The sequence below is a fragment of the Diabrotica virgifera genome, chromosome 9, assembly GCF_917563875.1.
Source record: "Diabrotica virgifera virgifera chromosome 9, PGI_DIABVI_V3a".
NCBI classification, from domain to species: domain Eukaryota; kingdom Metazoa; phylum Arthropoda; class Insecta; order Coleoptera; family Chrysomelidae; genus Diabrotica; species Diabrotica virgifera.
In genome coordinates, this window is record NC_065451.1 from 57,141,702 (window position 1) to 57,169,616 (window position 27,915).

General features: G+C 32.3%; 1 protein-coding gene across 1 annotated transcript in view; it reads left to right on the plus strand.

The window, feature by feature from the left end:
- The window catches only part of LOC114334288 (dynein axonemal heavy chain 1-like), a 947,682-nt gene that overhangs the window by 185,163 nt on the left and 734,604 nt on the right, over positions 1–27,915 (plus strand). Inside the window, exon 7 of the mRNA XM_050660136.1 lies at positions 8,025–8,157. Within this exon, the coding sequence (XP_050516093.1) occupies positions 8,025–8,157 (133 nt within the window). The remainder of the gene's footprint in view (positions 1–8,024; positions 8,158–27,915) is intronic.

A 27,915-nucleotide genomic window follows, 5' to 3' on the forward strand; every position in this document is an offset into this window, starting at 1 on the left:
TCTCGAAGCTGTAGCAGTTAGTATTACATACCTAAAACATATTAACATATGCAACATTTACTTACCACACCCTAGCGAATTAGATCTACAAGAACTAGATAACCTTCTTAAACAAATTCCACATCCAAAAATAATTTTAGGGGATATGAACTGTCATCATCCTGCTTGGGGAAGCTCTAAAATAGACAAATACGGTAATTTAATGAAACACCTCATCGACTCTTCTGATCTGCTATTACTTAATACAGGAAACTCTACAAGATTTAACTCTTATAACGGCTCATTTTCCGCTATAGATTTATCACTATGCAGTCAATCATTATCAACGTTTCTCACCTGGAATACTTTAAAATCTTTATATGACAGTGATCACTTTCCCATCTGTATCTCATCAAATGAAATTCAATCGCCTAATTCTCAAATCTATCAATCCTGGAAATTAAAGACTGCAAATTGGTCATCTTATCAAACTGACATTCAAAATAAAATTGAAAACTACCAGATAAGTAATGACATAAACTCTAATATTTCGTCCTTAAACCACATAATTACAGAAGCAGCTCTAAAAAACATAGGTAAAACGAAGTTCTGCAAAAGACCACCAGTACCTTGGTGGAACTATGAAGTAGCACAAGCTCTATCTTCTAGTAAGCATGCTTTTAATAAATTTAAAAAACACAAAACTAATGAAAATTTACTCAATTTCAAAAATCTCAGAGCAAGAGCAAAATATCTTATAAAAAAAAGCAAAAGAGATACCTGGAGAGAATACGTATCTTCCATCAATCCTTCAACGCCCTCCGAAGTTATTTGGACAAAAATTCGTAAACTCAAAGGCTCAAATTCGTTTAGATATATAAACACATTAACTCACAACAATAAATTAATTAGCAACAAAAATACAATTGCAGAAGCTTTAGCTGATATCTATCAACAAAATTCTAGCGATAAAAATATTTCTTACGAATCCCTAATATACAAACAAAACATAGAAGCTTCTTCAATCCCCATAAATAACTCTGACAGTCCCTTAAATGCACCTATAACTCTTCAAGAGTTAGAATTTTCCCTATCAAATCTAAAAAAACACATCTGCAGGACCGGATGACATTCCACCAGTATTTATAAAAAACCTACCCCTCGAAGCCAAATTAATTCTGTTAGACTTATTTAATACCTCTTTCGTAAAGCACGAATTCCCAGATCTCTGGTCTCAAGCAATAATCATTCCTATAATTAAGCCTAACAAACCAAAAAACAACTCTACCTCTTACCGACCTATCTCTCTTACATGTTGCATGTGCAAGATCCTTGAAAAAATAATAAACCTCCGCCTCATCTGGTAATTAGAGAAGAACAATGTCCTTACCCCTTTCCAAAGCGGTTTTCGAAGTGGTAGATCCACAACAGATAACCACGTTACATTACAGACCTCAATTAATGAGGCTTTTGCAAACAATCAAAAACTAATAGCGGTATTTTTCGACATAACCCAAGCTTTCGATAGAGCATGGAGATACTGCATTCTACAAACATTGAAAGAGAATGGAATTGAAGGTCACATGCTAGCATTTATAAAGAATTTCCTCAAAAATCGCTCAATTCAAGTTAGAATAAATGGTGTTACAAGTTCACCTAAGAGATTGGACAACGGAATCCCGCAAGGGTCAATTCTTAGTCCAACTCTATTCTTAATCGCTTTCAATAGTATTATGAATGTAATTAAATCACCCATTAAGGCTAGTATTTATGCAGATGACATTGTTGTTTACACTAAATCAAATAACGTAATGACAGCCACAAAAATTATACAAAGTTTCCTAAACCGGCTTCAAAACTGGACGATGAAAACGGGATTTACTTTTTCTAGTGAAAAAACACGATACATTATTTTTAATAAAAATAAAACCCATCTAACAACTAATCTAACATTAAATAATTTACTTTTAGAGCAGTCTAAAGAAACAAACTTTCTAGGTCTAACTTTCGAGAGAACTTTGAATTGGAATTCGCATATAAATAAACTACAGTTTTCCTGTCAAAAAAGACTAAATATCCTCAAAATATTATCCAACAAAATTTGGGGAGCCGACTATAAAATATTAATTAGTCTTTACAAATCTCTCATTAGAAGCAAAATCGATTATGGTTGTATATGTTATGATGCTGCATGCAAAACCACCTTAAAAAAACTAAACAGTATTCAAACTACAGCTTTGAGATTGGCACTAGGTGCATTTAAAACTAGTCCGGCTAGTAGTATGCAGGCTCTAACGGGAGAACCACCATTACATATAAGACGACAGCAACTATCCTTGAACTACATTGCAAAAATATCATCCCAGAAACAGCATCCTGTTTTCTCTCAAATATGCAACCCTGGTCTTCCTCCTAACAAAAAAACAAAAAACTCTACACCCCTCATAGACAGAATCAAGCTCAAAAATTTCGATAGGAGTCAACTCAGTGTATCGCTAAATATAAATGCAAACTTTCCCCCATGGACAAACCTCCCATTAACTATTGACTTAACACTAACTAAGTATCCAAAATAAACTACAAATCCCACAATAATTAAACATATATTTATGGAAATTCTAGACCACTATTCTAAGTATTTGCAAATCTTTACCGACGCTTCTAAAACTCCAAATGGTCACGCTGCTGCCTACTACTCTAGTGAAAATTCTTACAGCATATCAATACCTATACATTGCAGTATTCTTACAGGCGAGACTACAGCTATTCTGGAAGCCCTAATCTTTTTCAAGAAGAGTAAAACGATGAAATGCATTATCATAACAGACTCATTAAATGCATTATTAGGACTGAAACAAATGTATACCAAAAACCCTATTATGCAAAGAATAAAAAATGAACTAGAAACACTTCGATCATTAGGAAAGGAAGTGGCTTTTATCTGGGTACCTTCACATGCAGGTATATATGGAAATGAAAAAGCAGATGAATTGGCAAACAAAAGTCGGATAACCTCAAACCATACAGCTAAGTTGAAAACATATCCATATACCGACCTGAAGATTCTGGTCAAGGTCCACTGTACTAATACATGGCAAAATCATTGGGGAAAATTATGTAACAAATTAAATGAAATCCACCCAAAAGTAGATGTTGTCCTGGATAATCCCTCCAACAGAAGAAACCAAGTCATTATTAACCGTCTAAGAATTGGCCATACTACCTTCACACACAAATACTTAATCACAAAAGAACCACCACCAATCTGCTCCAACTGCTTCGACCCACTGACTGTTAAACATATCCTACTTGAGTGTCCCCAATTTCAAAAAGAAAGAAGATCCCATAGAATCACAGACGATGACCTCAAGACAATCCTCACCAAAAAAGTTTCATCAGTGTTAACATATTTAAAAGACATCAAATTGTATAACTCTATATAATGTAATAATTTGTATTGTTATATCCACTAATAACCCTGCGCGGTTGATGTGGTTTTGTGTTTAAATAAAAAAAAAATATAATAGAAGTATAACTTCTTACGTGCGTACAAAGTACACACACATTATTTATTTTATGTATTTTGACCCAGGGCCGCCGTAAGAGCTGCTGGCGTCTGTGGGCAAAAAATGATTTTGGTGCCCCTTTGGCATTTTAATTCATGTCAGTATCATCAGGTAATGGAAATGACTTTTTAATTTCATTAAACAAATCATTGTAGTCTACACCTATCCTTATTATCCTGATTTCAGTCATTCTTCAAGAACAAAACAACGTTTTAAAAGATCGCTGTCACTTAATTTAAATACTCGTATGTTTCGTGTGTATTTATACCTAATCCTATTTAATTTCTCAACTTTTGTTTTAAAATTAATTTTTATTTTTTTGCAAATTATTTTTCAATTTTTGACCCTGGGTTTTGGCGCCCCTAAAGGATGGCGCCCGTGTGCATTGCACACTTTGCACAGTAACCGAGGAGAAACTCTCAAATAATTTTGGGAATTCTCGATCTAATAGTTGCATATCTTCTGCTATTCTTAAGAACAGTTTTTTCTTTAGACCTGTTGTTGGTAATGAGGTAATGGATGTGATCAATAATTTAAAAACTAAAAAAAGCACTGGACTTAATTCTATCTCGATAAGAGTATTAAAGGCTATGTCATCTTATATAGTAAACCACCCTGCATATTTGATAAATTTATCAATAGGTAAAGGAGTCTTTCCAAGTACTCTAAAAAAAGCAATCGTTAGTCCTATTTACAAAAAAGACGATCCTGAAGACATTTCAAATTATAGACCTATTTCCTTATTGTGTGTACTTTCCAAAGTATTTGAGAGAATTGTGTATAACCGTATGTCTGAGTTTTTGGGTAGATTTAAAATTGTAAGCGATTGCCAGCATGGCTTCCGTACAGGTAGATCCACTCAGTCTGCGCTGCCTGCAGATTTTTTGAAAGGGTCTACAGATCTTTGGATGCAGGTGAATATGTGACAGGGCTTTTTTTTATCTAACACGTGCCTTTGATTGTCTTGATAGTCGTTTTGTTAGCTATAAACTGTATAATATTGGTTTTAGGAGCATATTTCTAGATTGGCTAATCAATTATTTATCAGATAGGATCATTTGTGTTAAAATCAATGAAGCTATTTCGGAGGAACGTGTTATTAATCTGGGAGTTCCACAGGACTCTGTATTAGGACCCCTGATTTCTTTGTTTTTTATTAACGATGCATCTAACCAGTTTGATGTTTTGGACCTGACGTTATTTGCAGATGATACTTCTCTTGTGGTTTCAGCACAGATCTATGATAAATTGGCATCTACTTGCAATAGTTTTTTAGCTCGGTTTAATGACTGGTGTCGATCTAATAACCTAATTTTAAATATTCCAATTCACAAGGAAAAACATTTCCTGTGGTTGGCTGTATACCACGTAATACAAAAAAACAGTAAAAACCTGTATAAAATGTATATTTAAAAACCCTCAAAAGGGCCACATCAAAATCACATTACCAGTCGGAAACTAGTTATGTGATTTTGATGTGGCCCTTTGAGTGTTTTTAAATATACCTTTTATACAGGTTTTTACTGTTTTTTTTTTTAATTTTAAATGTAGACAAAACAAAATAATATATTTTAATAACTTAAATTCTGTAGATCCTGTACTACACCTAAGTTTTAACAATGTACTACTGGATTCCTCAATTCATACAAAATTTTTAGGTATCCATCTCGACTCAAAACTAAAATGGTCAGTTCACATAGACATGCTCAGTAAGTCACTTAATAAGTCATACTATGCATTATCCCGTATTAAAAATATTATGCCCATCTCTGCGCTGTTAAATGTATACTATAGCCTTGTTTATAGTAGACTTTGTTACAACATAGTTTTATGGGGGAACTCAGTCAACAGTGACAGCATATTTATAACACAAAAACGTATAATACGAAAAATGTTTGGAATTAGACCTCTTGAGAGCTGTAAGCCCATATTTATTAAAAATAATATTTTAAGTTTTCCATGTATTTATATTTTCAGAATGTTACTATATGCTGTTGAAAATATTCATATGTATGACAGAAATTCTAGTTTCCACAATTATTCGACGCGAGGTGGCGACTTGCTGAGTGTACCTGGTTTTATTATGAGCATATGGATTGTTTAACGTTTTATTCAATCCATTAAAACCTTATTGCTTACCAAATGTTATTATACTGTGGAAGAGTTTATTTTGGACAGAAATATTACCTAAATGTTATCAATTCCATCTACCTTAAATGTTTATAAAATTTATAAATGTATTAATTTTATTGTTTGTTTGTAAAAGTAATGACATGTCCTATACATTACATGTCTTAAAGGATGAATAAAAATATTATTATATTGTTACATATAGTTTTGACCCGTAGAATACGAATTTTTTAGGTAACAGTGTTTAATAAAATACCGTCTATTATGTGCAATTCCAAGTAGTTTTACGCTAATGACGTCGACTTTGCAAAGTAACAAGACACCTCAACATAAACACTACACATGACACTAATACTCATGTTGTGACTGGTTTTTTTTATTATTATTATTTTAATGGCCTTGGCATAGCCAATTGACCAGACTATTTTGGAATTTGTATTCACAGATCTACAATAAGAGTTCGAGTTAGTAGTAAATGTAAATTAAAAAGTTTCTTGTTTTAACTGTTACTGTTTTTTTTTAAATTTTTTTTTCTTTTTCATTTTTTATTTTTAGTCGCTTTTTTTTAATTTCATTATATTACTTTTTTTGATATCGTATATAATGTGTATATAAATTTTTAATTTTTAATAATAATAAATGATGCTTGTTTTTGATTCAGAGGGTTGCACACCAGCTAGACAGGCTGTTTCTACCATTTCAGGCGTCCTCAGTAGCTTTCGTTAGTGTGCCTACCTCTGGACCGAAAAACAGCTCCACCATCATTTTAAAGGGAATCTGAAAAATAATTCAAATTTCCCATCAGATGCGACACAGCGACATATACTAACAAATTGAAGAATCTCAGATGCAGAATCCACCAATTTAATAAGAATTAAAAATGGTAAATAGTATTTTAAAACTGAGATTTTTCGTGTTGAAAGTTCTTACTGGTACATCCTTAATCTGCGACTTTTTCAATTAATAAGACAGCAGACGACGAATATAGAAAACGAAAGGGAAACGATCACATTTCGCTTTCCCATTTTTCCTTTTCGTTTTCTGTATTCGTCGTCTGCTGTCTTATTAATTGAAAAAGTCGCAGATTAAGGATGTACCAGTAAGAACTTTCAACACGAAAAATCTCAGTTCTAAAATACTATTTACCATTTTTAATTCTTATTAAATTGGTGGATTCTGCATCTGAGATTCTTCAATTTGTTAGTAGATGTCGCTGTATCGCGTCTGATGGGAAATTTGAATTATTTTTCAGATTCTGTTTAAAATGATAGTAGAGCTGTTTTTCGGTCCAGAGGTAGGCACACTAACGAAAGCTACTGAGGACGCCTGAAATGGTAGAAACAGCCTGTCTAGCTGGTGTGCCACCCTCTGAATCGAAAACAAGCAAAACCATAATTTATTATTTTTATTTCCTTTACTCGGATTTGAGTACTGAAAGTTCCTCTGCTGTCCGTTATTCCTAGACGAATGAAAGCGATATGTGATCGTGTCCCTTTCGTTTTCTATATTCGTCGTCTGCTGTCTTATTAATTGAAAAAGTCGCATATTAAGGATGTACCAGTAAGAAATTTCAACACGAAAAATCTCAGTTTTAAAATACTATTTACCATTTTTATTTCTTATTAAATTGGTGGATTCTGCATCTGAGATTCTTCAATTTGTTTTTAAATTTTTATTTTGTTTTTTTTATGTTTTTTATGTATTTTTGCTTTCTTTTTTTTTTGTTTTTTTTGTTTTTTTTTTTGTTTCTTTTTTTTCGTTTCTTTTTTTTCGTATTATAAGATTTATTACATTATTGGTGTGTTTACAGATTGCTTACAAGTTTCATCTTAATTCTATGGTTAGTACATTATATAGTTTAAAGTTTATATTTATATTTTTTAATTAACCGATAAATACAATTAAATATTTTTACGTTTCCAGGTTACGTTACTGGCTGAATGGCATAAAGTCCATGCAATAAAAAAAATTAAAAAAACCTTCATTTTTTTTTAATTGTCATTTTTGACCTGGGGTGGTTATCCCCCCCCCTTGGTCATCCTTGTAACAAAAAAAGGTTGGTCATCGGAAGGTTAAAAGATAAATATTAATACTATTAACAATATCAAAACTACCTATTAATTGATTAAGATATTTTATTCCATTTGATTAATTTTAAAAACAGGCTTATTTATAAACGAAAATTTCGTTTTCGTTTATAAATTCGCAAAGTCCGTCCGTCGTTCGTTTGTTTAAATTTTGTTTATCAGTTTATGATAAAGAAAGTGGCGTCTCGGGCCCATTGGACCCACCTTGCACGGACAAGGGTTAAATGTTACAAAAAATTATTTAGCTCTCTAATATTTTTAGACAATGGATGTATTTGGAACCAATTTTTACTAGTGAAGATATAACAAAACAATTACCCGTCGAAAGTAAGAAGTATAACGCCATGGAACGAACCTGGAAGAGAATAATGAGAAGCGCTGTTGACAATCCCCAGGTAAGGTGTTTTATTAAATTGTTTTTTTTAAAGACTAAGTTTTCACTCTAATGGCATATAAAACAACATAATGCTATTCTACACCCCACCAGAATGAAAACAATGGGAACCTTCTCTGGTTACACCTCCGAGGCTTCTACAATTTGCAAGCCATACGGATGCTGAGACTAAGGATGATGAGGGAATTCTACAATTTACAATTCACGTCCCATCTGCTCAGCGCGGTAAAGTTCCAACGAGAATGGTTCCCTTCATACTCCACACAGAGTAACTGTAAATCAAAAATGAATAACCATTTTCAATTTCGTTGCAAAACGAAAACACAGCCAAACCATATTCCAGTCCAGTCAGAGAGTGCTGCAAGAACTCCTACCGGTTTCGAAGGGGTGCTTGCGGTAGGGGTGCTTGCAGCACTCTCTGATTGGACTGGAATATGGTTCGGCTGTGTTTTCGTTTTGCAACGAAATTGAAAATAGTTATTTATTTTTGATTTACATTTACTCTGTGTGGAGTATGAAGGGAACCATTCTCGTTGGAACTTTACCGCGCTGAGCAGATGGGACGTGAATTGTAAATTGTAGAATTCCCTCATCTTCCTTAGTCTCAGCATCCGTATGGCTTGCAAATTGTAGAAGCCTCGGAGGTGTAACCAGAGAAGGTTCCCATTGTTTTCATTCTGGTGGGGCGTAGAATAGCATTATGTTGTTTTATATGCCATTAGAGTGAAAACTTAGTCTTTTTGCTAGCAGTTGCCGCAAGGGCATCTATGCCATTTCGTTCGTTGCAATCCGGGACTACGCGCTGGGGTTTGTTTTGGTTGGATCAGGGAGAGTAGCATATGTGCCTCCTGATCAGAGACTAATAAGTTTCGAAACCGGAAGGGGTGCTTGGAGCACTGTCTGATTGGACTGGAATATGGTTCGGCTGTGTTTTCGTTTTGCAACGAAATTGAAAATGGTTATTCATTTTTGTTTTTTTTTTATTTAATTTGATGCCTTTGGTAAAGACCAATTAGACAGACAATTAACATCTAAGTATAATATTACATAACTAGAATAGGTATATTTAACTAACATAATAGTCCGTTCTTTAACGGTAAAATATTGCAAAACCTCTAAATTTTAAAGAACCTCTTGGATTGATATGAAATTTGGCATACACATAGCTAACAAGTCAAAGAAAAAAAAGTGATATTGTGCCGATATGTGCTTTTGTCCTGGGGGTGGTTTTCACCCCCTTTCGGGGGTGAAAAAATATTCGTCCAAAGTAAGTCAGGAAATGGATAAACTGACTAATTTTAAGTAACTTTTGTTCTATAGAGTTTTTTCACTAAGTTTTTTTTTTATTGTTGTAATATTTACAATCTGTCCTTAACTAAAAACAATAGGTAAATTCTTTGACAAAAATTGAAAATTTGACCTGTAGAGGAAGATCCAGTGATCACCCTCTTTACATAAATTAAATTAAAACAAGTTAAAAGTTTAGTCATCGCAGATTATTCGAATCTTCTTGCTTTTCACTAAGTCAATACATTTCGAGTTATTTGCCAGTGAATATGTTCATTTTTTCAACAAAATAACCACGATTTTAGACGGTTTTTCGCAAATAACTCAAATAGTAAGTATTTTGTCGAAAAAACATTCTTAGCAAAAATCGAGCCTGTAAAAAATTTAAAAAAATGGTGTATATATCACGTCTCTTTACCTAGTAGAAGCAGAGTTATAGCTAATGAAAAATAGGTTCATATTCGTCAAATTCCAAATGGAATATTTTAACGTGAAATAACCAAATATGAAGCACATTTTGGGGAAACTCATTAAAACTTATTTAAAATGTTTAAAAAAGCTTCATTTTTGTTTTATAAAAAAAAATTCTAGCGTCAAAAGTGAACAAGTTACACTCAAAATAAAGTTGGTCTTTTTGTGTTAGTAAAAAAATCGAGAAAATCACCCTTAATTAGTATCTTAAATGAACTTAATCGTTACGACTTCACAAGTTTCTTGACTCGTGTATGTATTGTTTATATGATCTGTAAGTTTCATCGGTTTAAAGTCCTTATTATTGAAAGGGCTGTTAAAAGGGGTTGAACGAGTCACTGATCACGAATGTGTTCAAATTTAGAAACACCAAATCTTAATCAATTTTTGTCCAACAGAAAAACAAAAAAATACATATTATTCAGAAAAGCAATGCTGACTTTTTTTGTTTTTCAAGATTTTTGGTATCTCTAACAATTTTTAAGTTATTTTGAAAAAAATCATATTTTTCTAAATTAAAATTTTTAAGAATTTTTCTTTGAAACCAAATTTTTTCAAAAATAAGCACTTTGAATCGATAAAACTTACAGATCATAATATAAACACAACATAAGTAAAATAATTTGTGGAGCGGTAACGATTAATTTCATTTCAGTTGCTAATTAGGGAGTATCTTCTCGATTTTTTTTTGCTAAAACAAAAGGGCCCAACTTTATTTTGAGCTTAACTTGCTTAAATTTAATGCTAGAAACTTTCTGTAAAAACAGAAATAAAGCTTTTTTTAAACACTTTAAAAAAGTTATAATGGGTTTTCCCCAAAAAGTGCTTAATTTTTTGGATATTTCACGTCAAAATATTCTATTTGAAATTTGGTGAATATGAATATATATTTCATTGGCTCTAACTCTGGTTCTACGAGATCCAGAGACCTAACGAAAACACCAAAAACACCATTCTTTTTATTTTTTATAGGCTATATTTTTGCTAAGAACATTTTTTCGACAAAATACTTACTTTTTGAGTTATTTGCGAAAAACCGTCTAAAAATGTGGTTGAAAAATTAACATATTCACTCGCAAATAACTCGAAAAGCGTTGACTTGGCGAAAAAGCTCTATAGAACAAAAGTTACTTAAAATTAGTCAGTTTACCCATTTCCGGACTTATTTTGGACATATATTTTTTTACCCCCAGAGGGGGTGAAAGTCACCCCCTAGGGCAAAAGCACACATCGGCACAATATCACTTTTTCCTTTGACATGTAAGCTGTAGGTATGCCAAATTTCATGTCAATCCAAGCGGTTCTTTAAAATTTAGAGCAAAAACCGTGAAAGAATGTACTAACTATAATAAAAATATACCTAGATATACACACATATGTATACATATGCAGTGAGCACATAAAGGTTGGAATAAATTCATTTTCTCGAGAATGGACAATTTTGGCAAAAAATCCCAAAACAGGTCAATTTTTATTTTTAAATTACGACTTTTTGGCATCTATATCATACCAGTGACGTCACCCATCTACGCGTGATGACGTCATCGATGATTTTTTTAAATGAGAGTAGGGGTGGTGTGATAGCTCATTTGAAAGCTAATTCAATTCTCTATTGATGAATATAAACATTAATATAATTATTTATAGTCCAAAAAAATTTTTTTGGATTAAATTTATTGACATAAAAAGAAGAATGTATGTAATTTATTTAATTCAAAATACATTTTGCTGCTCTCAGAAAATAGAAAAAAATGTTTATTTGAAAAATAATCGTGGCTTTTCGCTTAAATTAAATGTTTAAACTGTCACGAGGCTGGTGGGTGGCTGCTTTAATATTTAATTGAATTTAAGCAAAAAACAATATTTATCTGCCAAATAAACATTTTTTCCACCTACCTCTACCGAAAGTATACTTTTCCGGACCTGATTGTAGGGAGCAAAGTTGTACTTTTCCTCCCTAGGGAGGAAAATATTTTTCCTCCCTAGGGAGGAAAAGTAAAAGTGACGTCATGGTATTTCATTCATGGAATGTAACTTATTGACGCCCTGTACAATATCTATTTTCTATTACGTAAGTTTCTATACATTTTAACGTTTATTTATAAACACTCTGTATTTTGCAGAATGGTAAAAAACAGTAAATTGTTATTTTGATTTAACAATGTTTACATTATTAATTTGACTTATATTTGACAGTTGACAGTTATATTGTACATACTTGTTAGTTTTAGTTCTAATAAATTGTGTTGGTTAGTTACATAAATAAATTAAGTAAAAATGAAAACATGACTTGTTATTTGAGGAAGGTGGAAAAACCATATGTATAACATGGGAGTAAAGTGCCTTTTCCTCCCTTGAATGATTACTGCCCTCCGCTACGCGTCGGGCAGTAAACTTCATTCTCGGGAGGAAAATAAGCACTTTCCTCCCTTGTTATACAAATAGCTATTTCCTGTTTTCTGATAACACGAAAATGAATTTTGAATTAAATAAATTACACACATTCTTCTTTTTAAGTCCATAAATTAAATTCAAAAAATTTTTTTTGGACGCCCTGTATAAATAATTATGTTAATGTTTATATTACTGAATAGAGAATTGAATTACCTTTCAAATGAGCTATCACACTATCCCTATTTTCATTTAAAAAAATCATCGATGACGTTATCGCGCCCAGATGGATGACGTCACTAGTATAATATATATGTCAAAAAGTCGTAATTTAAAAATAAAAATTGACCTGTTTCAGGATTTTTTTCCAAAATCGGCCGTTCTCGAGAAAATTAATTTATTCCCACCTTTACGTGCTCACCGTATAAACACATACCTACATACACATATATGTATAGGGTGTCCCAAAAGTAGCGGAACGGTCGAATATTTCGCGAAATAAACATCGGATCGAAAAACTGAAAAATACTTATTCAGTATTTTTCAAAAATCTATTGAATGACACCAAACATGACTCCCCACTCCACTCCCTGGTAGAGGGGTGGAGGGTAACTTTAAAATCTTAAACGGAAACCTCCCTTTTTTATTGCAGATTAGGATTTCTTATGTAAAAGTGAGTAACTTTTATTCGAAACATTTTTTCGAATTGTGGATAGATGCCGCTATAATCGGTGAAAACGATTTATCGTGATACCATAGGTAACTTATAGAAACGGTCTAATATCTCGAGAAATACACTTTCAAATGAAAAACCAAAGAACATGTATGTAACATTTTTCAAAAACCTATCGAAAGACACCAAACACGACCCTCCACTCCACACCCTGGAGGTGGGGGTGGGGGTAACTTTAAAATTTTAGATAGGCACCCCCATTTTTTATTGAAATTTTGGATTCCTCATGAAACAATAAGTAACATTTATTCAAAACATTTTTTAGAATTGTTGATAGATGGCGCTAATAAATTGCATTTTTCCGATTATAGCGCCATCTATCAACAATTCTAAAAATGTTTCGAATAAGTGTTAGTTATTTTTTTATGGGAAATCCAAATCTGCAATAAAAAATGGGGGTACCTATTTAAGATTTTAAAGTTACCCCCACTCCCATCTCCAGGATGTGGAGTGGGGGGGGGGGGTCGCGTTTGAGGTCGTTCGATAGATTTTTCAAAAATATTAAAAATATGTTTTTTGGTTTTTCATTTGGAAGTGTATTTCTCGAGATATTAGACTGTTTCTCTAATTTATCTATGGTATGACGATAAATCGTTTTTACCGATTATAGCGCCATCTATCCACAATTCGAAAAATGTCTTGAATAAAAGTTGCTTACCTTTACGTAAGGAATCTAAATCTACAATAAAAAATGGAGGTTTCCATTTAAGATTTTAAAGTTACCCCCCACCCTACCTCCAGGGAGTAGAGTGAGGGGTCTTGTTTAGTATCATTCGATAGATTTTTGAAAAATATTAAATACGTATTTTTCAGTTTTTCGATCCGATGTTTGTTTCGCGAAATATTCGACCGTTCCGCTACTTTTGGGACACCTTGAATAAACACACATACATATTTTTCTAATTAAAATAAAAAAATATGAAAAAAAAATTTTTAAGAAACGCTTTTCTTTAGTTACGAGTGACTAAAATGAAAAATATTATAACAAATCAACTAAAAAGCAAAAAATAAAGAAATTGAAAAAATCTAACACATCCGTCAAAGAAAAGCGTGGCGCGTATTCATAGAATAAACGGTTTTCGCCCCACGCTTTTCTTTAACGAATGTGTTAGATTTTTTCATTTTTTTTTCATTTTTTGCTTTTTAGTTGATTTTTTATATTTTTAATTTTAGTCACTCGTAACTAAAGAAAAGCGTTTCTTAAATTTTTTTTTCATATTTTTTTATTTTTTTACTTGTTAGTCTTACACTTTTCAAAAATTAAAATATATCGTCATGTTTATTAGCATATGTATAAAAAATATGATGTACAAACATGAAAAGTAGTCGGAATCGGCAAAAAATTTGAAACTTTTATTGTTTATTAATGAAGCATAACGTAAACAATTAACGTAAAAAGTGAAATTATGTATTGTTCATATCATTAGCTATAAAATCCGTAAAAGTTTCAAGTTTTTCATATTGTAAAAAATCAAGAGAACTTAAGCGTTTTCCATTAAAATCGTTTATTTTTTTTTAAACAATTAATAAGCATGAAAAATTTTTTTTATTGGCTATTCGTGTATTGTTCCCACGAATGCATATGTCTGCAAATTTTCATTCATTTGCATTGAAGAAAAGGCAGTCAAATTAATAGTCTAAGAGCTAGTGAACCTTTTGACTAACGGTCGTCCTGTAAGGCTAAAAATTTGTAGAGTGATAATTCATAGCACACCAAAGCTAAAAACCATGACCTGGCAGGCCTCAGTGGTGCACGTGTATCTACCAGGTGAATCGAAAAGTGCAAATTTAGGGGGTAAAATAAACTTTCTCCTGTAAGGTTTAAATTTAAGTATGTGTTTGAGTAAGTCATTTAGAAGAAATGTGTACAATGACAGGCGATTCTGAAGAGCATAAGACCTTGCCAGGCGAGGGGAAAGATTAGGGGTTTTTCCTAAAATTATTCTTTTTGCATCGAACAAATTTTTTTTAGGCTTTTTGAATCATTCCAAACAGAAAAGGTCCTTAGTTATTTTTCTCTTAAGTTAATAGTTTTTGTTAATATAAGCGATTGAAAATTTTGAAAATTGCGAAATCGGCCATTTTTAACCCAAATCGGACATTTATCTAAAAATTTCAATATTGGCAAGGTACGCAGATATTCCTTAAACATTGATTGATGAAATCCCGAAGAGTTTTTTCAATAAAATATCGAAAACCGCTTTGTTTTTTTAATTGCTAATCAAGCGGGCGCTACACTGTAGTATAATTGAGGACGTTTGAGCTTGCATAAATTCATTATCTCGAGAATGGGCAAATTTGAAGAGAAATCCTCAGACAGGTCGATTTTTATTTTTGAATTAGGACTTTTTGGTATATATATAATACTAGTGACGTCATCCATCTGGGCGTGATGACGTAATCGATTATTTTTTTAAATAAGAGTAGGGGTTGTGTGATAGCTCATTCGAAAGGTTATTTAATTCTCTATTCAGTAATATAAACATTAACATAATTATTTATACAGGGTGTACAAAAAAAATTTTTCTTCTATTTGTCAAATTTAATCAAAGTTAATTTAATAAAAAAAATTTTTTTGTACACCCTGTATAAATAATTATGTTATTGTTTATATTAGTGAATAGAGAATTAAATAACCTTTCAAATGAGCTATCACACAACCCCTACTCTCATTTAAAAAAATCATCGATTACGTCATCACGCTCAGATGGATGACGTCACTAGTATTATATATATGCCAAAAAGTCCTAATTTAAAAATAAAAATCGACCTGTCTGAAGATTGCTCTTGAAATTTGCCAATTCTCGAGATAATGAATTTATGCCAACTCAAACGTCCTCACTTATACTACAGTGAAGCGTCCGCTTGATTAGCAATTAAAAAACAAAGGGGTTTCCGATATTGTATTGCAAAAAACTCTTTGGGTTTTCATCAATCAATGTTTAAAGAATATCTACCTACCTTGGCAACTTTGAGATTTTTAGATAAATATCCGATTTGGGGTTAAAAATGGTCGATTTCGCAATTTTCAAAATTTTCAATCGCTTATATAACAAAAACTATTAACTTAAGAGAAAAATCACCAAAGACCTTTTCTGTTTGGAATGATTCAAAAAACTTAAAAAAAATTTGTTCGATGCAAAAAAAATAAATTTAGGAAAAACCCCTAATCTTTCCCCTCGCCTGGCAAGGTCTTATGCTCTTCAGAATCGCCTGTCATTTTACACATTTCTTTTAAATGACTTACTCAAACACATACTTAAATTTAAACCTTACAGGAGAAAGTTTATTTTACCCCCTAAATTTGCACTTTTCGATTCACCTGGTAGATACACGTGCACCGCTGAGGCCTGCCAGGTCATGGTTTTTAGCTTTGGTGTGCTATGAATTATCACACTACAAATTTCTAGCCTTACAGGACGACCGTTAGTCAAAAGGTTCACTAGCTCTTAGACTATAACGTCTAACACTGTTACTAATAAACCAAGTATATAAGTTATACTGAGAATAAATCAGGTATAGGCAAAATCACTACCAATAAACATGGAATAACTTAGATATAGGTTATACTTGGTATAAAAATTTATACCGACCCACACTCTTGTTTAAGTCTGGTATAACCTATTTTATGAATGTCAATGTCATCAGAGGCAAAAATAGATTATTTTTGATTTGTTTTGTGAGTAATTATATAATAAAAAAATGTATTTAAGAGGTGTTGCGGCTGTCAAAGAAGTTGATAATTTAATTAACATGATAGAAAAGACCCAAAGCGGAAACTTTTCAAAGATAGAATAAATCCCTTTTCACAATACACCGATAAGGAATTCAGAATTAAATATCAGTTTTTCTAAAGATGGTGTAAGGTTTTTAGAAAACTTAATAGGTGATTCACTTATTTGAATTTGATATTGCATGAAAAGTTGAGTCAAATAGTCCATATAATTCACAAAAAATTTTAAAATGATTCGTCAGTTAATTTAAATTTTATTCAATTTGTTTTTCCCAAAGAGCTTTTTTGCAATGTTATTGTTCAGAAAATAATAATGATTACAGCAATTCTGCGGAAACCATTTGACAGAAGAATACTGGTAATTTAAACGTATTAAAAAAAATCAATAAAAACTCATTTTTATCATTCCAAAGACATTTTACAAAAGTAGGGTCAATTTTGGCTTATAAACAATGAATAACTCAGTTTTAATATTGACTGCAGACTAAACCTACTTTGGAATTTGAAAAGCTAATATTTTTACACGAATTTTCAAGAAAAAAACTTCTCGCCTAGGTTAATTTGGTTTGTCAGTTACAGAGAAAAATCAAAATTGACATATTTGACACAATATATCATTGTTCCATGTATTTGTGCAGAAGATTGCGACGTTGCCAAACTATTATTTCGGAATAAAGTTGGAATACTTATATCTAGCTTATACCGAGTTTATTAGTAATCTACCTTATACTTAGAATAACTATTCTAGATATAAATACGGAATAACCTTAGAATACGACTGTTTTATTAGTAACAGTGTAAAGATTTGACGCAAACTATTGAACTAAATAAAAGCGTTTAAAAAAACGTTTAAAAATCATCCTTCTTCACGATTATATTGTGGATAAATTATTAATTAATCAGTTTTTTTTTGTCAACGAACATGTTGTTTTCGTTTACAAATTCTCAAAGCCTTTTCGTTTGTTAGTTTTTTTATTCCCCAAACAAAGAGTTTGTTCAAAGAAGACCTTAACAATTATAGAGGGATAAATCTACTGAACATCGCACTTAAGCTAACCACAGAAGTCCTAAAAAACAAAATAAATAAACTACAACTTTATCAGATTAACAACAAGGATTCAGATCCGGAAGATCGTGCCTAGACGCCATATTTGTACTGAGACAAATCACAGATAAGGCCATCGAGTACAATAAACCAGCATATCTATGTTTTATCTTCTTCTTCTTCTTTTTGTATAGACATGACTCTGTCTGTTTTTTTAATGCGCCTCTAGCAAGTTGTCGTTTCATCGTTTTCGTGGTCTTCCCACTGATCCTCTTCCTATTGGGGAACCGTCTCTCGCTGTCCTGACTATTCTATTTGTTGTCATTCGGCTTATGTGGTCATTCTATTCTATTCTTCTGTTTCTTACCCAGTTATTAATGTTATCCACCTTGCATCTCCGTCGTATATCTGTATCTATAGCTCTGTCATATAGAGTCTTACCATCGATTTTTCGATGGGTTTTAATCTCCGCTGTTTCGAGCAGTCTTTTTGTCCTCTCTGTGTCGGGTCGTGTTTGTGTTATTCAGGCAACCTGCGGTTCTGTTTACTCTATTCACTTGATCTTCCACTTCTGTTTCGAACCTTCTGTAGCTACATAGTGTAATGCTTAGGTATTTAAACTCCATCACTTTTTCTATTATCTGACCTTCTAGCTCCAATTTACATCTTATTGGATCTGCTGTTATAACCATGCATTTTGTGTTTTTTGGGGAAATTAACATGGTAAATTTTCTGGCGGCTATGTTAAATTGGTGCAGCATACGTTGTAAATCATCTTCACTTTGTGAGATTAATATTGCATCGTCTGCATAGCAGATTATTTTGAGTTGTTTTTCCCATTCTCCAAAAAAAAAGTGACTTTTCATAAAGAGTTCTGCATGGCATAAAACCTAAAATACAACCATCTTATATCAAAGTTTATCAATTTTATACGAGGTGTGTCAAAAAGATGAATTTTGATCAAGAGTAAAGTACTTTTATAGTTAATCAGATGGATGTAATTACATACTGGAACATAGTTTTTAATTCTAAACAACTTCTCATACATTTTCATAATTACAATTTTCAATGTTGTGAAAAATAAAGGTATTTTATTTTATTTTATTTTATTTTATTTTATTTTATTTTTTATACTTCTACTTTATACAAAATTGATAAAATTTGATATAGGATGGTTGGTTATATTGTAGGTTTTAGACAATGCAGAACATTTTATAAAGGATAACTTTTTTAGTAAAATTAGTAATAAAATAATTATTTTAATTGGAATAACTGAATGTTTGTTATCCATAATTTAAGAAACATTTTCATTTTTTTTTAATAACAAGAATGTAGTTGCATATTATTATAATATAGTTCTTAATTCCAAACAACCTTTCATAATAACAAGTTTCAATATTTTGAAAAATAAAGCTACTTTACTCTTGAGCGAAATTCATATTTTTTGACATACCCCGTATAACATTCATAAAATTTGATATCTGATGATTGAATCTTAGGTTTTGAACCATGCAGAGCTTTTCATGAAGAATAACTTTTTCTCGTAAAATTAATAATAAAATAGTTTTCCATATGGTTTCAACTTACTGGGACATATTGTATATTTTAAACTTGACTAGTAACCCTCGTATGTTCATTTCATTTCATGATATATCCATTACAAAAATCATTTAAGGTTTAGATTCAAAATATTATTGCGTGTATGTTGGTAATAATATCACGTGAAAATGTCAGTCGTATTTATTTATATAACGCAACATTATGTGTGGGCTGAACGAGTGTTAATTAAATCTTTATTTAGAGAATTCCTTGTTCTAAGCCAGTGTTTTTCAATATTTTTGATTTTGCGACCCCTTTACAGGTTGAAATATTCTGGCGACTCCCTGGTGTCATAGCAAGCCAAAGAAATAATTTAATTAAAAGCTACATACGTTAGGTAATAATTTTTTCCTACTTTGGTACATTGTTCTTTTATTCACGCGGGCCAAAAATTAAAAAAACAGCCAACATTTTGCTTTGCAATGTGACGAATCTACAGGTGTTTCCAACTGTGCACAGTTTGCAGTATTTGTGCGCTTTGAAGCAGATGACAATATCATGGAAGAAATCTTATTTTGCAAAGCTACTGGCCGGTATTTGTACGATATGTTTTTAGGAAGCACTTGCAACTACAATATTGATTGGAAAAAATATATCGCTATTTCTAGTGATGACGTTAAAGCTATGAATGGCAAAATAGCAGGCTCATTACAAAATAAAATCGGTTATTTCATTCATAGGAGATTCTGACCAATAGTGCAGTCACTGAAAGTGGATATAAGCTATTACCTCCGATTTCGTTGAACCTCCATCGATTTGCGTGAAAATTGGTGACTGGTTAGAGGATATCTCAAGGAACAAAGGTGACATGGTGCCAACTTGCGCTTTTACCCTGGGGGTGGATGCCACCCTTCCTCGTGGGTGAAAATTATTTTATTAAAAATAACCCCACAATTCGATAGAGGGACAAATTATAAGCAACATTTGTTATATAAAGTTATTAAAATGAATCAAAACTTTTTGAGTTATTAAAGATCGAAAATTTTACTTTTTCGTGAGAAAAATGCATGTTTTAACCGATTTTTTATAAATAATTCAAAAAATATAAGTTTTTACAAAAAAGTTATTAATATCAAAATTGAGGCTAATAAAAATTAAATAAACTCCTTACTAGAAAAACCTTTCAGTGTTAACTAAAAGTGAGTTATAGGTAATTGAATGTATATTTCTTTCGTCGAGTACCCAAATCTTAGTATTCAATCTTAAATACAGGGAAAATGATGCCTTTTATAACAGAAACTTAGTAAACATTTGTCAAAGTTCCTAGAAATATCTATCAAATAAGCCCTCGAACAAGTTGATAGCATTAAAATGTATGCACCAAAAATGTTTCAAAATTTATCTTTTAAAAATTTTTCCAAAAAATGTTATTGTTTTTTTGTAAATCACTTTGTTAATTTTTAAGACATCAGGTTCACCTAAAAACTAAATAAAGTTGATTCCAAGCGCTATTAAAAAACGTCAAATTTAGTCTTTTACACCTCTTAATTTTTTAAAAATAATAGGTTAAATGGCCCCGGTTACATGGTTCTCGCAGCAAAATTGAAATTTCCCACGTTTATATCTCGGTTATTTTTTACTCTACGGAAATAGTAAAACGAGTAAAGTATTTGCAACAGGAAAAACTAAAATTTAGTTATATATCATTTTTTACTTATATTGAGTACTTTTGGAGTTATTATCCGAAGAAAATGAAAAGTAAGGTAATTTTAAAAATTCTGATTTTTTAAATTATAACTTTTTTTCAAAAATATGCATTCTAAACCGGTCAAAATTGTTGAAATCATTAACTATGTTACGCTAAAGAAATTCTTGTGAGGATTAATACAAATTTTAATTTTTGTGGAAATGGCGTATTTTTTATTTTTTACTTTTTTCTGAAAAAATCGAAAGCGTTCTCTTATTTTCATCATAACTTGCTTAATTTTGATGCTCTTAACTTCTACTGGAGCTCATTTGATAGATGTTCTGAAGTACTTTGACTGAAGTACTCTGAAGTGTTTAACAAGTATATTCTATAAAATGCATCGTTTTCCCGTTATGCAAGCTTGAATACTTAGATTTGAGTACTCATCGAAAAAAATATACATTCAATTACCCATAACTCACTTTGAAATTACATTAGTTTAGTTCTTTAAGTGGGGAATGTATTAAATTTTTTATTTCCTTTAATTTTGGTAATCATAATTTTTTTAAGAAAGCTTACAGTTTTTGAGTAATACGTAAAAAACAGCTTTGAAACATGCATTTCTTTAAGAAAAATAAAATTTTTGATATTTAATAACTTAAAAAGTATTGATTTATGTTAATAACTTTATATAACAAATTTTGCTTGAAAGTTGCCCCCTATCGATTTCTGGTATTATTTTTAATAAAAAAATTTCACCCACGAGAAGTGGGTACTTTCACCCAGGGTACAAGCGCAAGTTAGCATCATGTCACCTTTGTTCCTTGAAGTATCTTTTAACTACTCACCAATTTTCATGAAAATCGATGAAGGTCCAACGAAATCGGAGGTGAAAACCTTCAGTGACTCCACAACAATAGAAAGCTACAGAAATAAAAATTAAACTGATTATTTTTTATTGATTTTAACTTCCAATCGTATAGGAAGTAAATTCTAGTGAGTTATTTCCGGGTAACTATGAAGTTTATCGAAGTGATCGTAAATTTGATCAAGTGGGGATAACTTGTGGTGGTGGTGTACTTTTTGCTGTAGATACTAGTATTAAGTCTGAGTTAGTTGATACGTCACTGTTTGCTGAAAATTTTCCCGAAATCGACTTCTTGGTGTGCAAATTGTATATATCTTTCAAATCTTTTTATTTGGCAGTTATTTACATTCCACCATCTATATCGCTTGATGAGTTTGACAGTTTTTTAGAAGTTCTTGAGGATTGGAATATTTTGAATTCGGTTAGGGTTATGATAATTGGTGATTTTAACTGCCCAAATTATGTGCAAAATAATCTTAATGATCGTAAAACAAATTCCATTAACAACTTATTAGCGTTTTATAACATGAAACAATACAACAATATTCCAAATAATCACAATAAATTACTGGATTTAATAGTTTCAAATATTGATTTTTCTGTATCTCGTGATGCTCTTCCACTGGTACACGAAGATGCGTACCAACCCTCTTTATCAATTGAACTTAAAGCTATCTTTACTAAACAAAAAAATTTTGATGCAAGAATGAGTGCTAAAACTTATAACTTTAAAAAAGCCGACTGTATGTCAATGTATATTGAATTCTTTTACACCGACTGGGCTTTTCTGGAAAATTTCAGCAACGTCAACCAAGCATTGCAAAATTTCTATGATAGGTTTTATGAAATCATTGATAGCCATGTGCCAGTTTATAAAAATTTTAAGCATAAATATCCTAGTTGGTATTCAAGTGAGGTCATAAAACTTATTAAGGAAAAAGCTAAATTACATAAAAAATTTAAAAAAACCAAAAATAATGATTATTACGTACAGTTCAGTAGAGTTAGGCTACTAGTAAAACAAAAAATTAAGGAAGCATATTCACTTTATTTACAAACGGTGCAAATGAAACTAAAAGATGAACCAAAATTTTTTTGGAAATTTGTAAATAATAAAAAGTCTTCTAGAATTCCTGGACAAATGGTTTATAATGATGAAATATTTAATACTCTTCAGACAATAGTAAATGCATTCAGAACATTTTTTGAAAGTGTGTATTCTCTACCTGAGATACATGAGGGAAATTTAGATTTCAATTTTGATCCCAATACTTTTTTAGATATCAGTTGTGAACCTATTAGTGAACTTGAAATTTTAGCAGCTGGAAAAAAATTGAAGAATAAATTTACTTCAGGACCTGACAAAATACCTTCATTTCTATTGAAAGATTTCCTGCATGTACTAACTAGGCCACTTTGTACACTTTTCAACTTGATTCTAAAATCATCAGTTTTTCCAGATGTATGGAAAACAGCTAAAGTTTGTCCTATATACAAGTCCGAAAATCGTACTAACATCGCTAATTATAGACGAATATCCATTTTAAATAATTTTGCTAAAATCTTTGAGTCTGTTGTGTACTCCCGCATATATCTGTCAGCTAAAAATATAATATCTGTTCATCAACATGGATTTATGAACGCACGATCAACTGTCACCAACCTAACCGTGTTCAGTCAGTATCTATGTGAAAATTTAGACGATAGAGGACAAGTTGACGTGGTATACACGGATTTCTCGAAGGCTTTCGATAAAATTAACCATTCAATACTACTTCAGAAACTTAAAATTCTGGGTATCAATAATACATATTATAATTTATTACAATCCTACTTAACACAACGTAAACAGTGTGTTTGTTATAATGGTTTTTGTTCGGACACTTATCTTGCTACAAGTGGGGTTCCCCAAGGGTCTAATCTAGGACCATTGTTATTTATAATCTGTATAAATGATCTATGTAACGTACTTGAGGATAACAAATTAATGTTTGCAGACGATCTGAAGTTATATATGTCCATTTCCTGTTTAAATGACTGTATTAGGTTGCAGGGGCAAGTTAACTTGTTGCAGGAGTGGTGTCTGAATAATCACCTTTATTTAAATATTTCTAAATGTAAATTTTAACATGTAGTCGTAAAAATAATCCAGTCGTGTATCGTTATACGATTGACGATACAGTACTGGAGAGAAGTAACACTGTTAAAAATTTAGGAATTTATTTTGATTCACAGCTTACTTTTAACGAACACATCAATGTAATTGTCAATGCTGCATATCGTACGTATGGATTTGTTACTCGTAATTGTAAAAAATTTCATAACCTGTTTGTACTAACCTCACTATATTATAGTTTAATAAGACCGAAATTAGAATATGGATCAATTATTTGGAACCCAATATACATTCAATATGCATCCACTATTGAGAAAGTTCAAAAGAAATTTTTAAAACATTTAAGCTTTAAACTGACAGAGACTAGACTGACTAGAGGTTGTAATTACTTAAACTTACTCAATCAGTTTGACTTTGTCTCGTTAGAAAAGCGTAGAAATCAAGCTTCTGTCATATTTCTTCATAAATTGTTAAACAATAAGGTAGATTGTGCTAAGTTACTTTCACAAATTAATATATGGGTTCCTAGATTAACATCCAGACAACAAAATAATATATTTTTATGTAACAGAGCACAAACTAATATTTTGTACAAATCACCATTAAATCTAATGTGCCGTAATGCTAATAAATTAGTAGGTGTTTGTGATATATTCACGTGCAGCGAATGTGAACTTAAAAATAAATCACGGGCACATATTTTGAATGTGTGAAAGTAAGTTATAAATTTATGTATTTTATTTTTTCTGTTTCTTTCTTTATTTTAGTATTCTTTTATTTTTCTTTACTTTAGTATCTTTATTCGTATGTGCTGTTATAAAAATCATTGTAAAATTTGCTCTGTAAATGGGAAACTGTTGGGCAATAAAGGCTATCCATCCTGTGGGAGTTTTTTGTCAGTTCTTCTATCAGGCGCGGCCACCTGCGAATGGGGGATACTTTCTGGGTATTCGTAGCGCCAGTACCCAGAGAGTAGCAGGGATACTTGCCGTGGAACAAAAACTGACACCTGGCAGTAGGTATAAAATGCACACCCATTGATATGGAGAATTATGGTTTATGTTTAGGATCGCTGCCTGGGGATCGCCAGGGCACGTCTGGAGCCGGCGCTGGACGTGACAGCATGCGGGACGTCGGTGGCAGGGTGTTGAGGAGGCGGGCCCCTGTCACACAAACAGCTATAGCCCAACAACAAGAACAACAACCACAAGCGAGCCAAACAACAGCAAGAGCTCCACTCGCTGAAGGTGCTGCGCTGGAACATCAGCCGGCGCTCACTCAAGCGGGACGACCGAGGCAGCGCATGAAATGGACTGTGTCCATCAACGAAAGCATTTTGCGCTTCTATTATAAGGTGACCAACCTCGGTCAAGAAACGATCGGCTACAGACAACAGCTGTATGCCGAATTTTGCAGGGAGTACCCAGATATTCAAGTATCGGAGCAAAGAGTATCAGATCAGTACCGGGTAATCATAAGAAACAACCTTATCCCAGAGACTAGACGCAATACGATCAAAAGCGAAGTCGACCGGGAGATTAATAACCAAGAGCTAGTTTTAGATCAAGTCCCTAATGAAATCCTTGATGAGCAGATTCCTGAGATTCCCATACCAGAAACTCAACCTGATAATACACAGCAGGAAAACAACGAGTTGCGCGATAGTCTAGAAAGCGAAATGGCTCGTGCCGTACAAGAGTTTAATGGAACAAATCCACTTAGCAGACCACCGCTACCACGAATAAACTCTTGTAAGAAACTAGGTGCGCTGTTACAAATTGTGAATACTCAAGTCCTACCCAATTATGTCGTAGAAGCCCACACATTGGAATATTTGCATATGCTAATCTACTGTGCAGCAACAGCAATTGCCAATGTAATGGGCGTTAAGATCAGAACACGACGGGGTACTAATAACGGAAGGACTGGTAACAGAATTGCACCCTGGGAAAAAAGACTTCTCGGAAAAATTGAATTACTGCGTAGGGATATTGGTCAAGTCACAGAATATATAAGAGGTGTAACAAGTAGAAAAGTCATTAAGAGAGCTGAAGAAATAATGCGGAGCACTGCAAGACACTCGAGATACGATCCAGAAAATAACACAGCTCAACAGTGTCTGGATACATTAAAACAAAAACTCTCCGTCTATTCAGGACGATTAAGAAGGTATAAAGTTAGTAACAACCGAAAATGTGACAATGCACTTTTTGAGAACTCTGAGAAGGCGTTTTACCGAAAACTCAATTCCACCGTAGAAAGTGTCGACAAGTCTTACCCAAGCCAAGAAGAAATTCGTGAGTTTTGGGGAAATCAACTTTCCACACCAGCTGCTCTTAACAAGAATGCTGGCTGGATAGAAGATACGACGCACAACTGTCACCACTACGTCACTGCTAACTACGAACCATTCACGACTGAAGAAGTCTCAAATGTCATCAAACAGCTTCATAACTGGAAATCTCCTGGACCAGACGGAGTTCAGAACTTTTGGCTTAAAAAGTTTTGGAGTATTCATGAGTGCTTATCAACATTAATTAATCATGTTATTTCTAATCCGCAGGAATTACCATCATTTCTAACTCAGGGAACTACTTATTTAATACCCAAGGATCAAAATAACACCCAAGATCCATCCAAGTACCGCCCAATTACTTGTCTTCCAACTTTGTATAAATTGGTCACATCCTGTGTAACCCGGCGTATCTACCAACACTGTGCTCTAAACAATATCATAGAGCCTCAACAGAAAGGATGCGCTAAGGGTTCCATGGGTTGCAAAGAACAGCTTATCATCGACTCAGTCATTTCTAACCAGGCATTCACTAAAAAAAGGAACCTTTTTACTGCTTTTATTGACTATAAAAAGGCCTTTGATTCAGTACCGCATGAATGGCTAATACATATATTGAAAATATACAAAGTCGATGATAACATAGTGACCTTTTTAAGGCATATAATGAGAGATTGGAAGACTACAATTCACCTCCAAATACCTGGTGAAAACAATATCGAAACCGAAAATATCGCAATCAACCGGGGCCTGTTTCAAGGAGACTCGTTGAGTCCACTGTGGTTCTGTTTAGCTTTGAACCCCCTTTCCCAACTATTAAACTCCACTGACTCAGGTTTCAGCATTAAAAGCAATAATACTGTAGTAGCGAAGCTCAATCATCTGTTGTATATGGATGATTTGAAATTAATGGCTTCCACTCGAGAACACCTAGAAGAGATGCTAAAAACTGTAGAAACATTCTCTAATGATATTAGTATGCAGTGTGATGCATGTGTGAAAGTAAGTTATAAATTTATGTATTTTATTTTTTCTGTTTCTTTCTTTATTTTAGTATTCTTTTATTTTTCTTTACTTTAGTATCTTTATTCGTATGTGCTGTTATAAAAATCATTGTAAAATTTGCTCTGTAAATGGGAAACTGTTGGGCAATAAAGGCTATTATTATTATTATTATTATTATTAGTATAGTAAGATATTTTATCACGTGTTTAATTCTGTAGAAAATTACCGATAGAATTTTTTTAAGTAGATTGTTTCTGTTTAATGGCAACCAGTTTCCTAGTTTTGACAACTGTCTCATTTAAGAAAATATCCATAATATACGTATTAAAAAATAATCTTACGAATATCACACGACAATAAAAATAAATAAGAAAATAGTGCTTCATTTTTACTCAAATTTGTTGTCATTGCGCAATAGTCACTCGAGCCCCGCGGGCTCTCATATCTATTGATTGCCATACAAGAAATTTTCAAAAAACTGTCGCAGTATTTTCAATTTATTCTCACTCTCTTGTGATATTATACCCGATAATTTTTGATAATATCCCATCGTCAAGTATATTACGTCAGATGCCCTTCGTTGCTACGAAA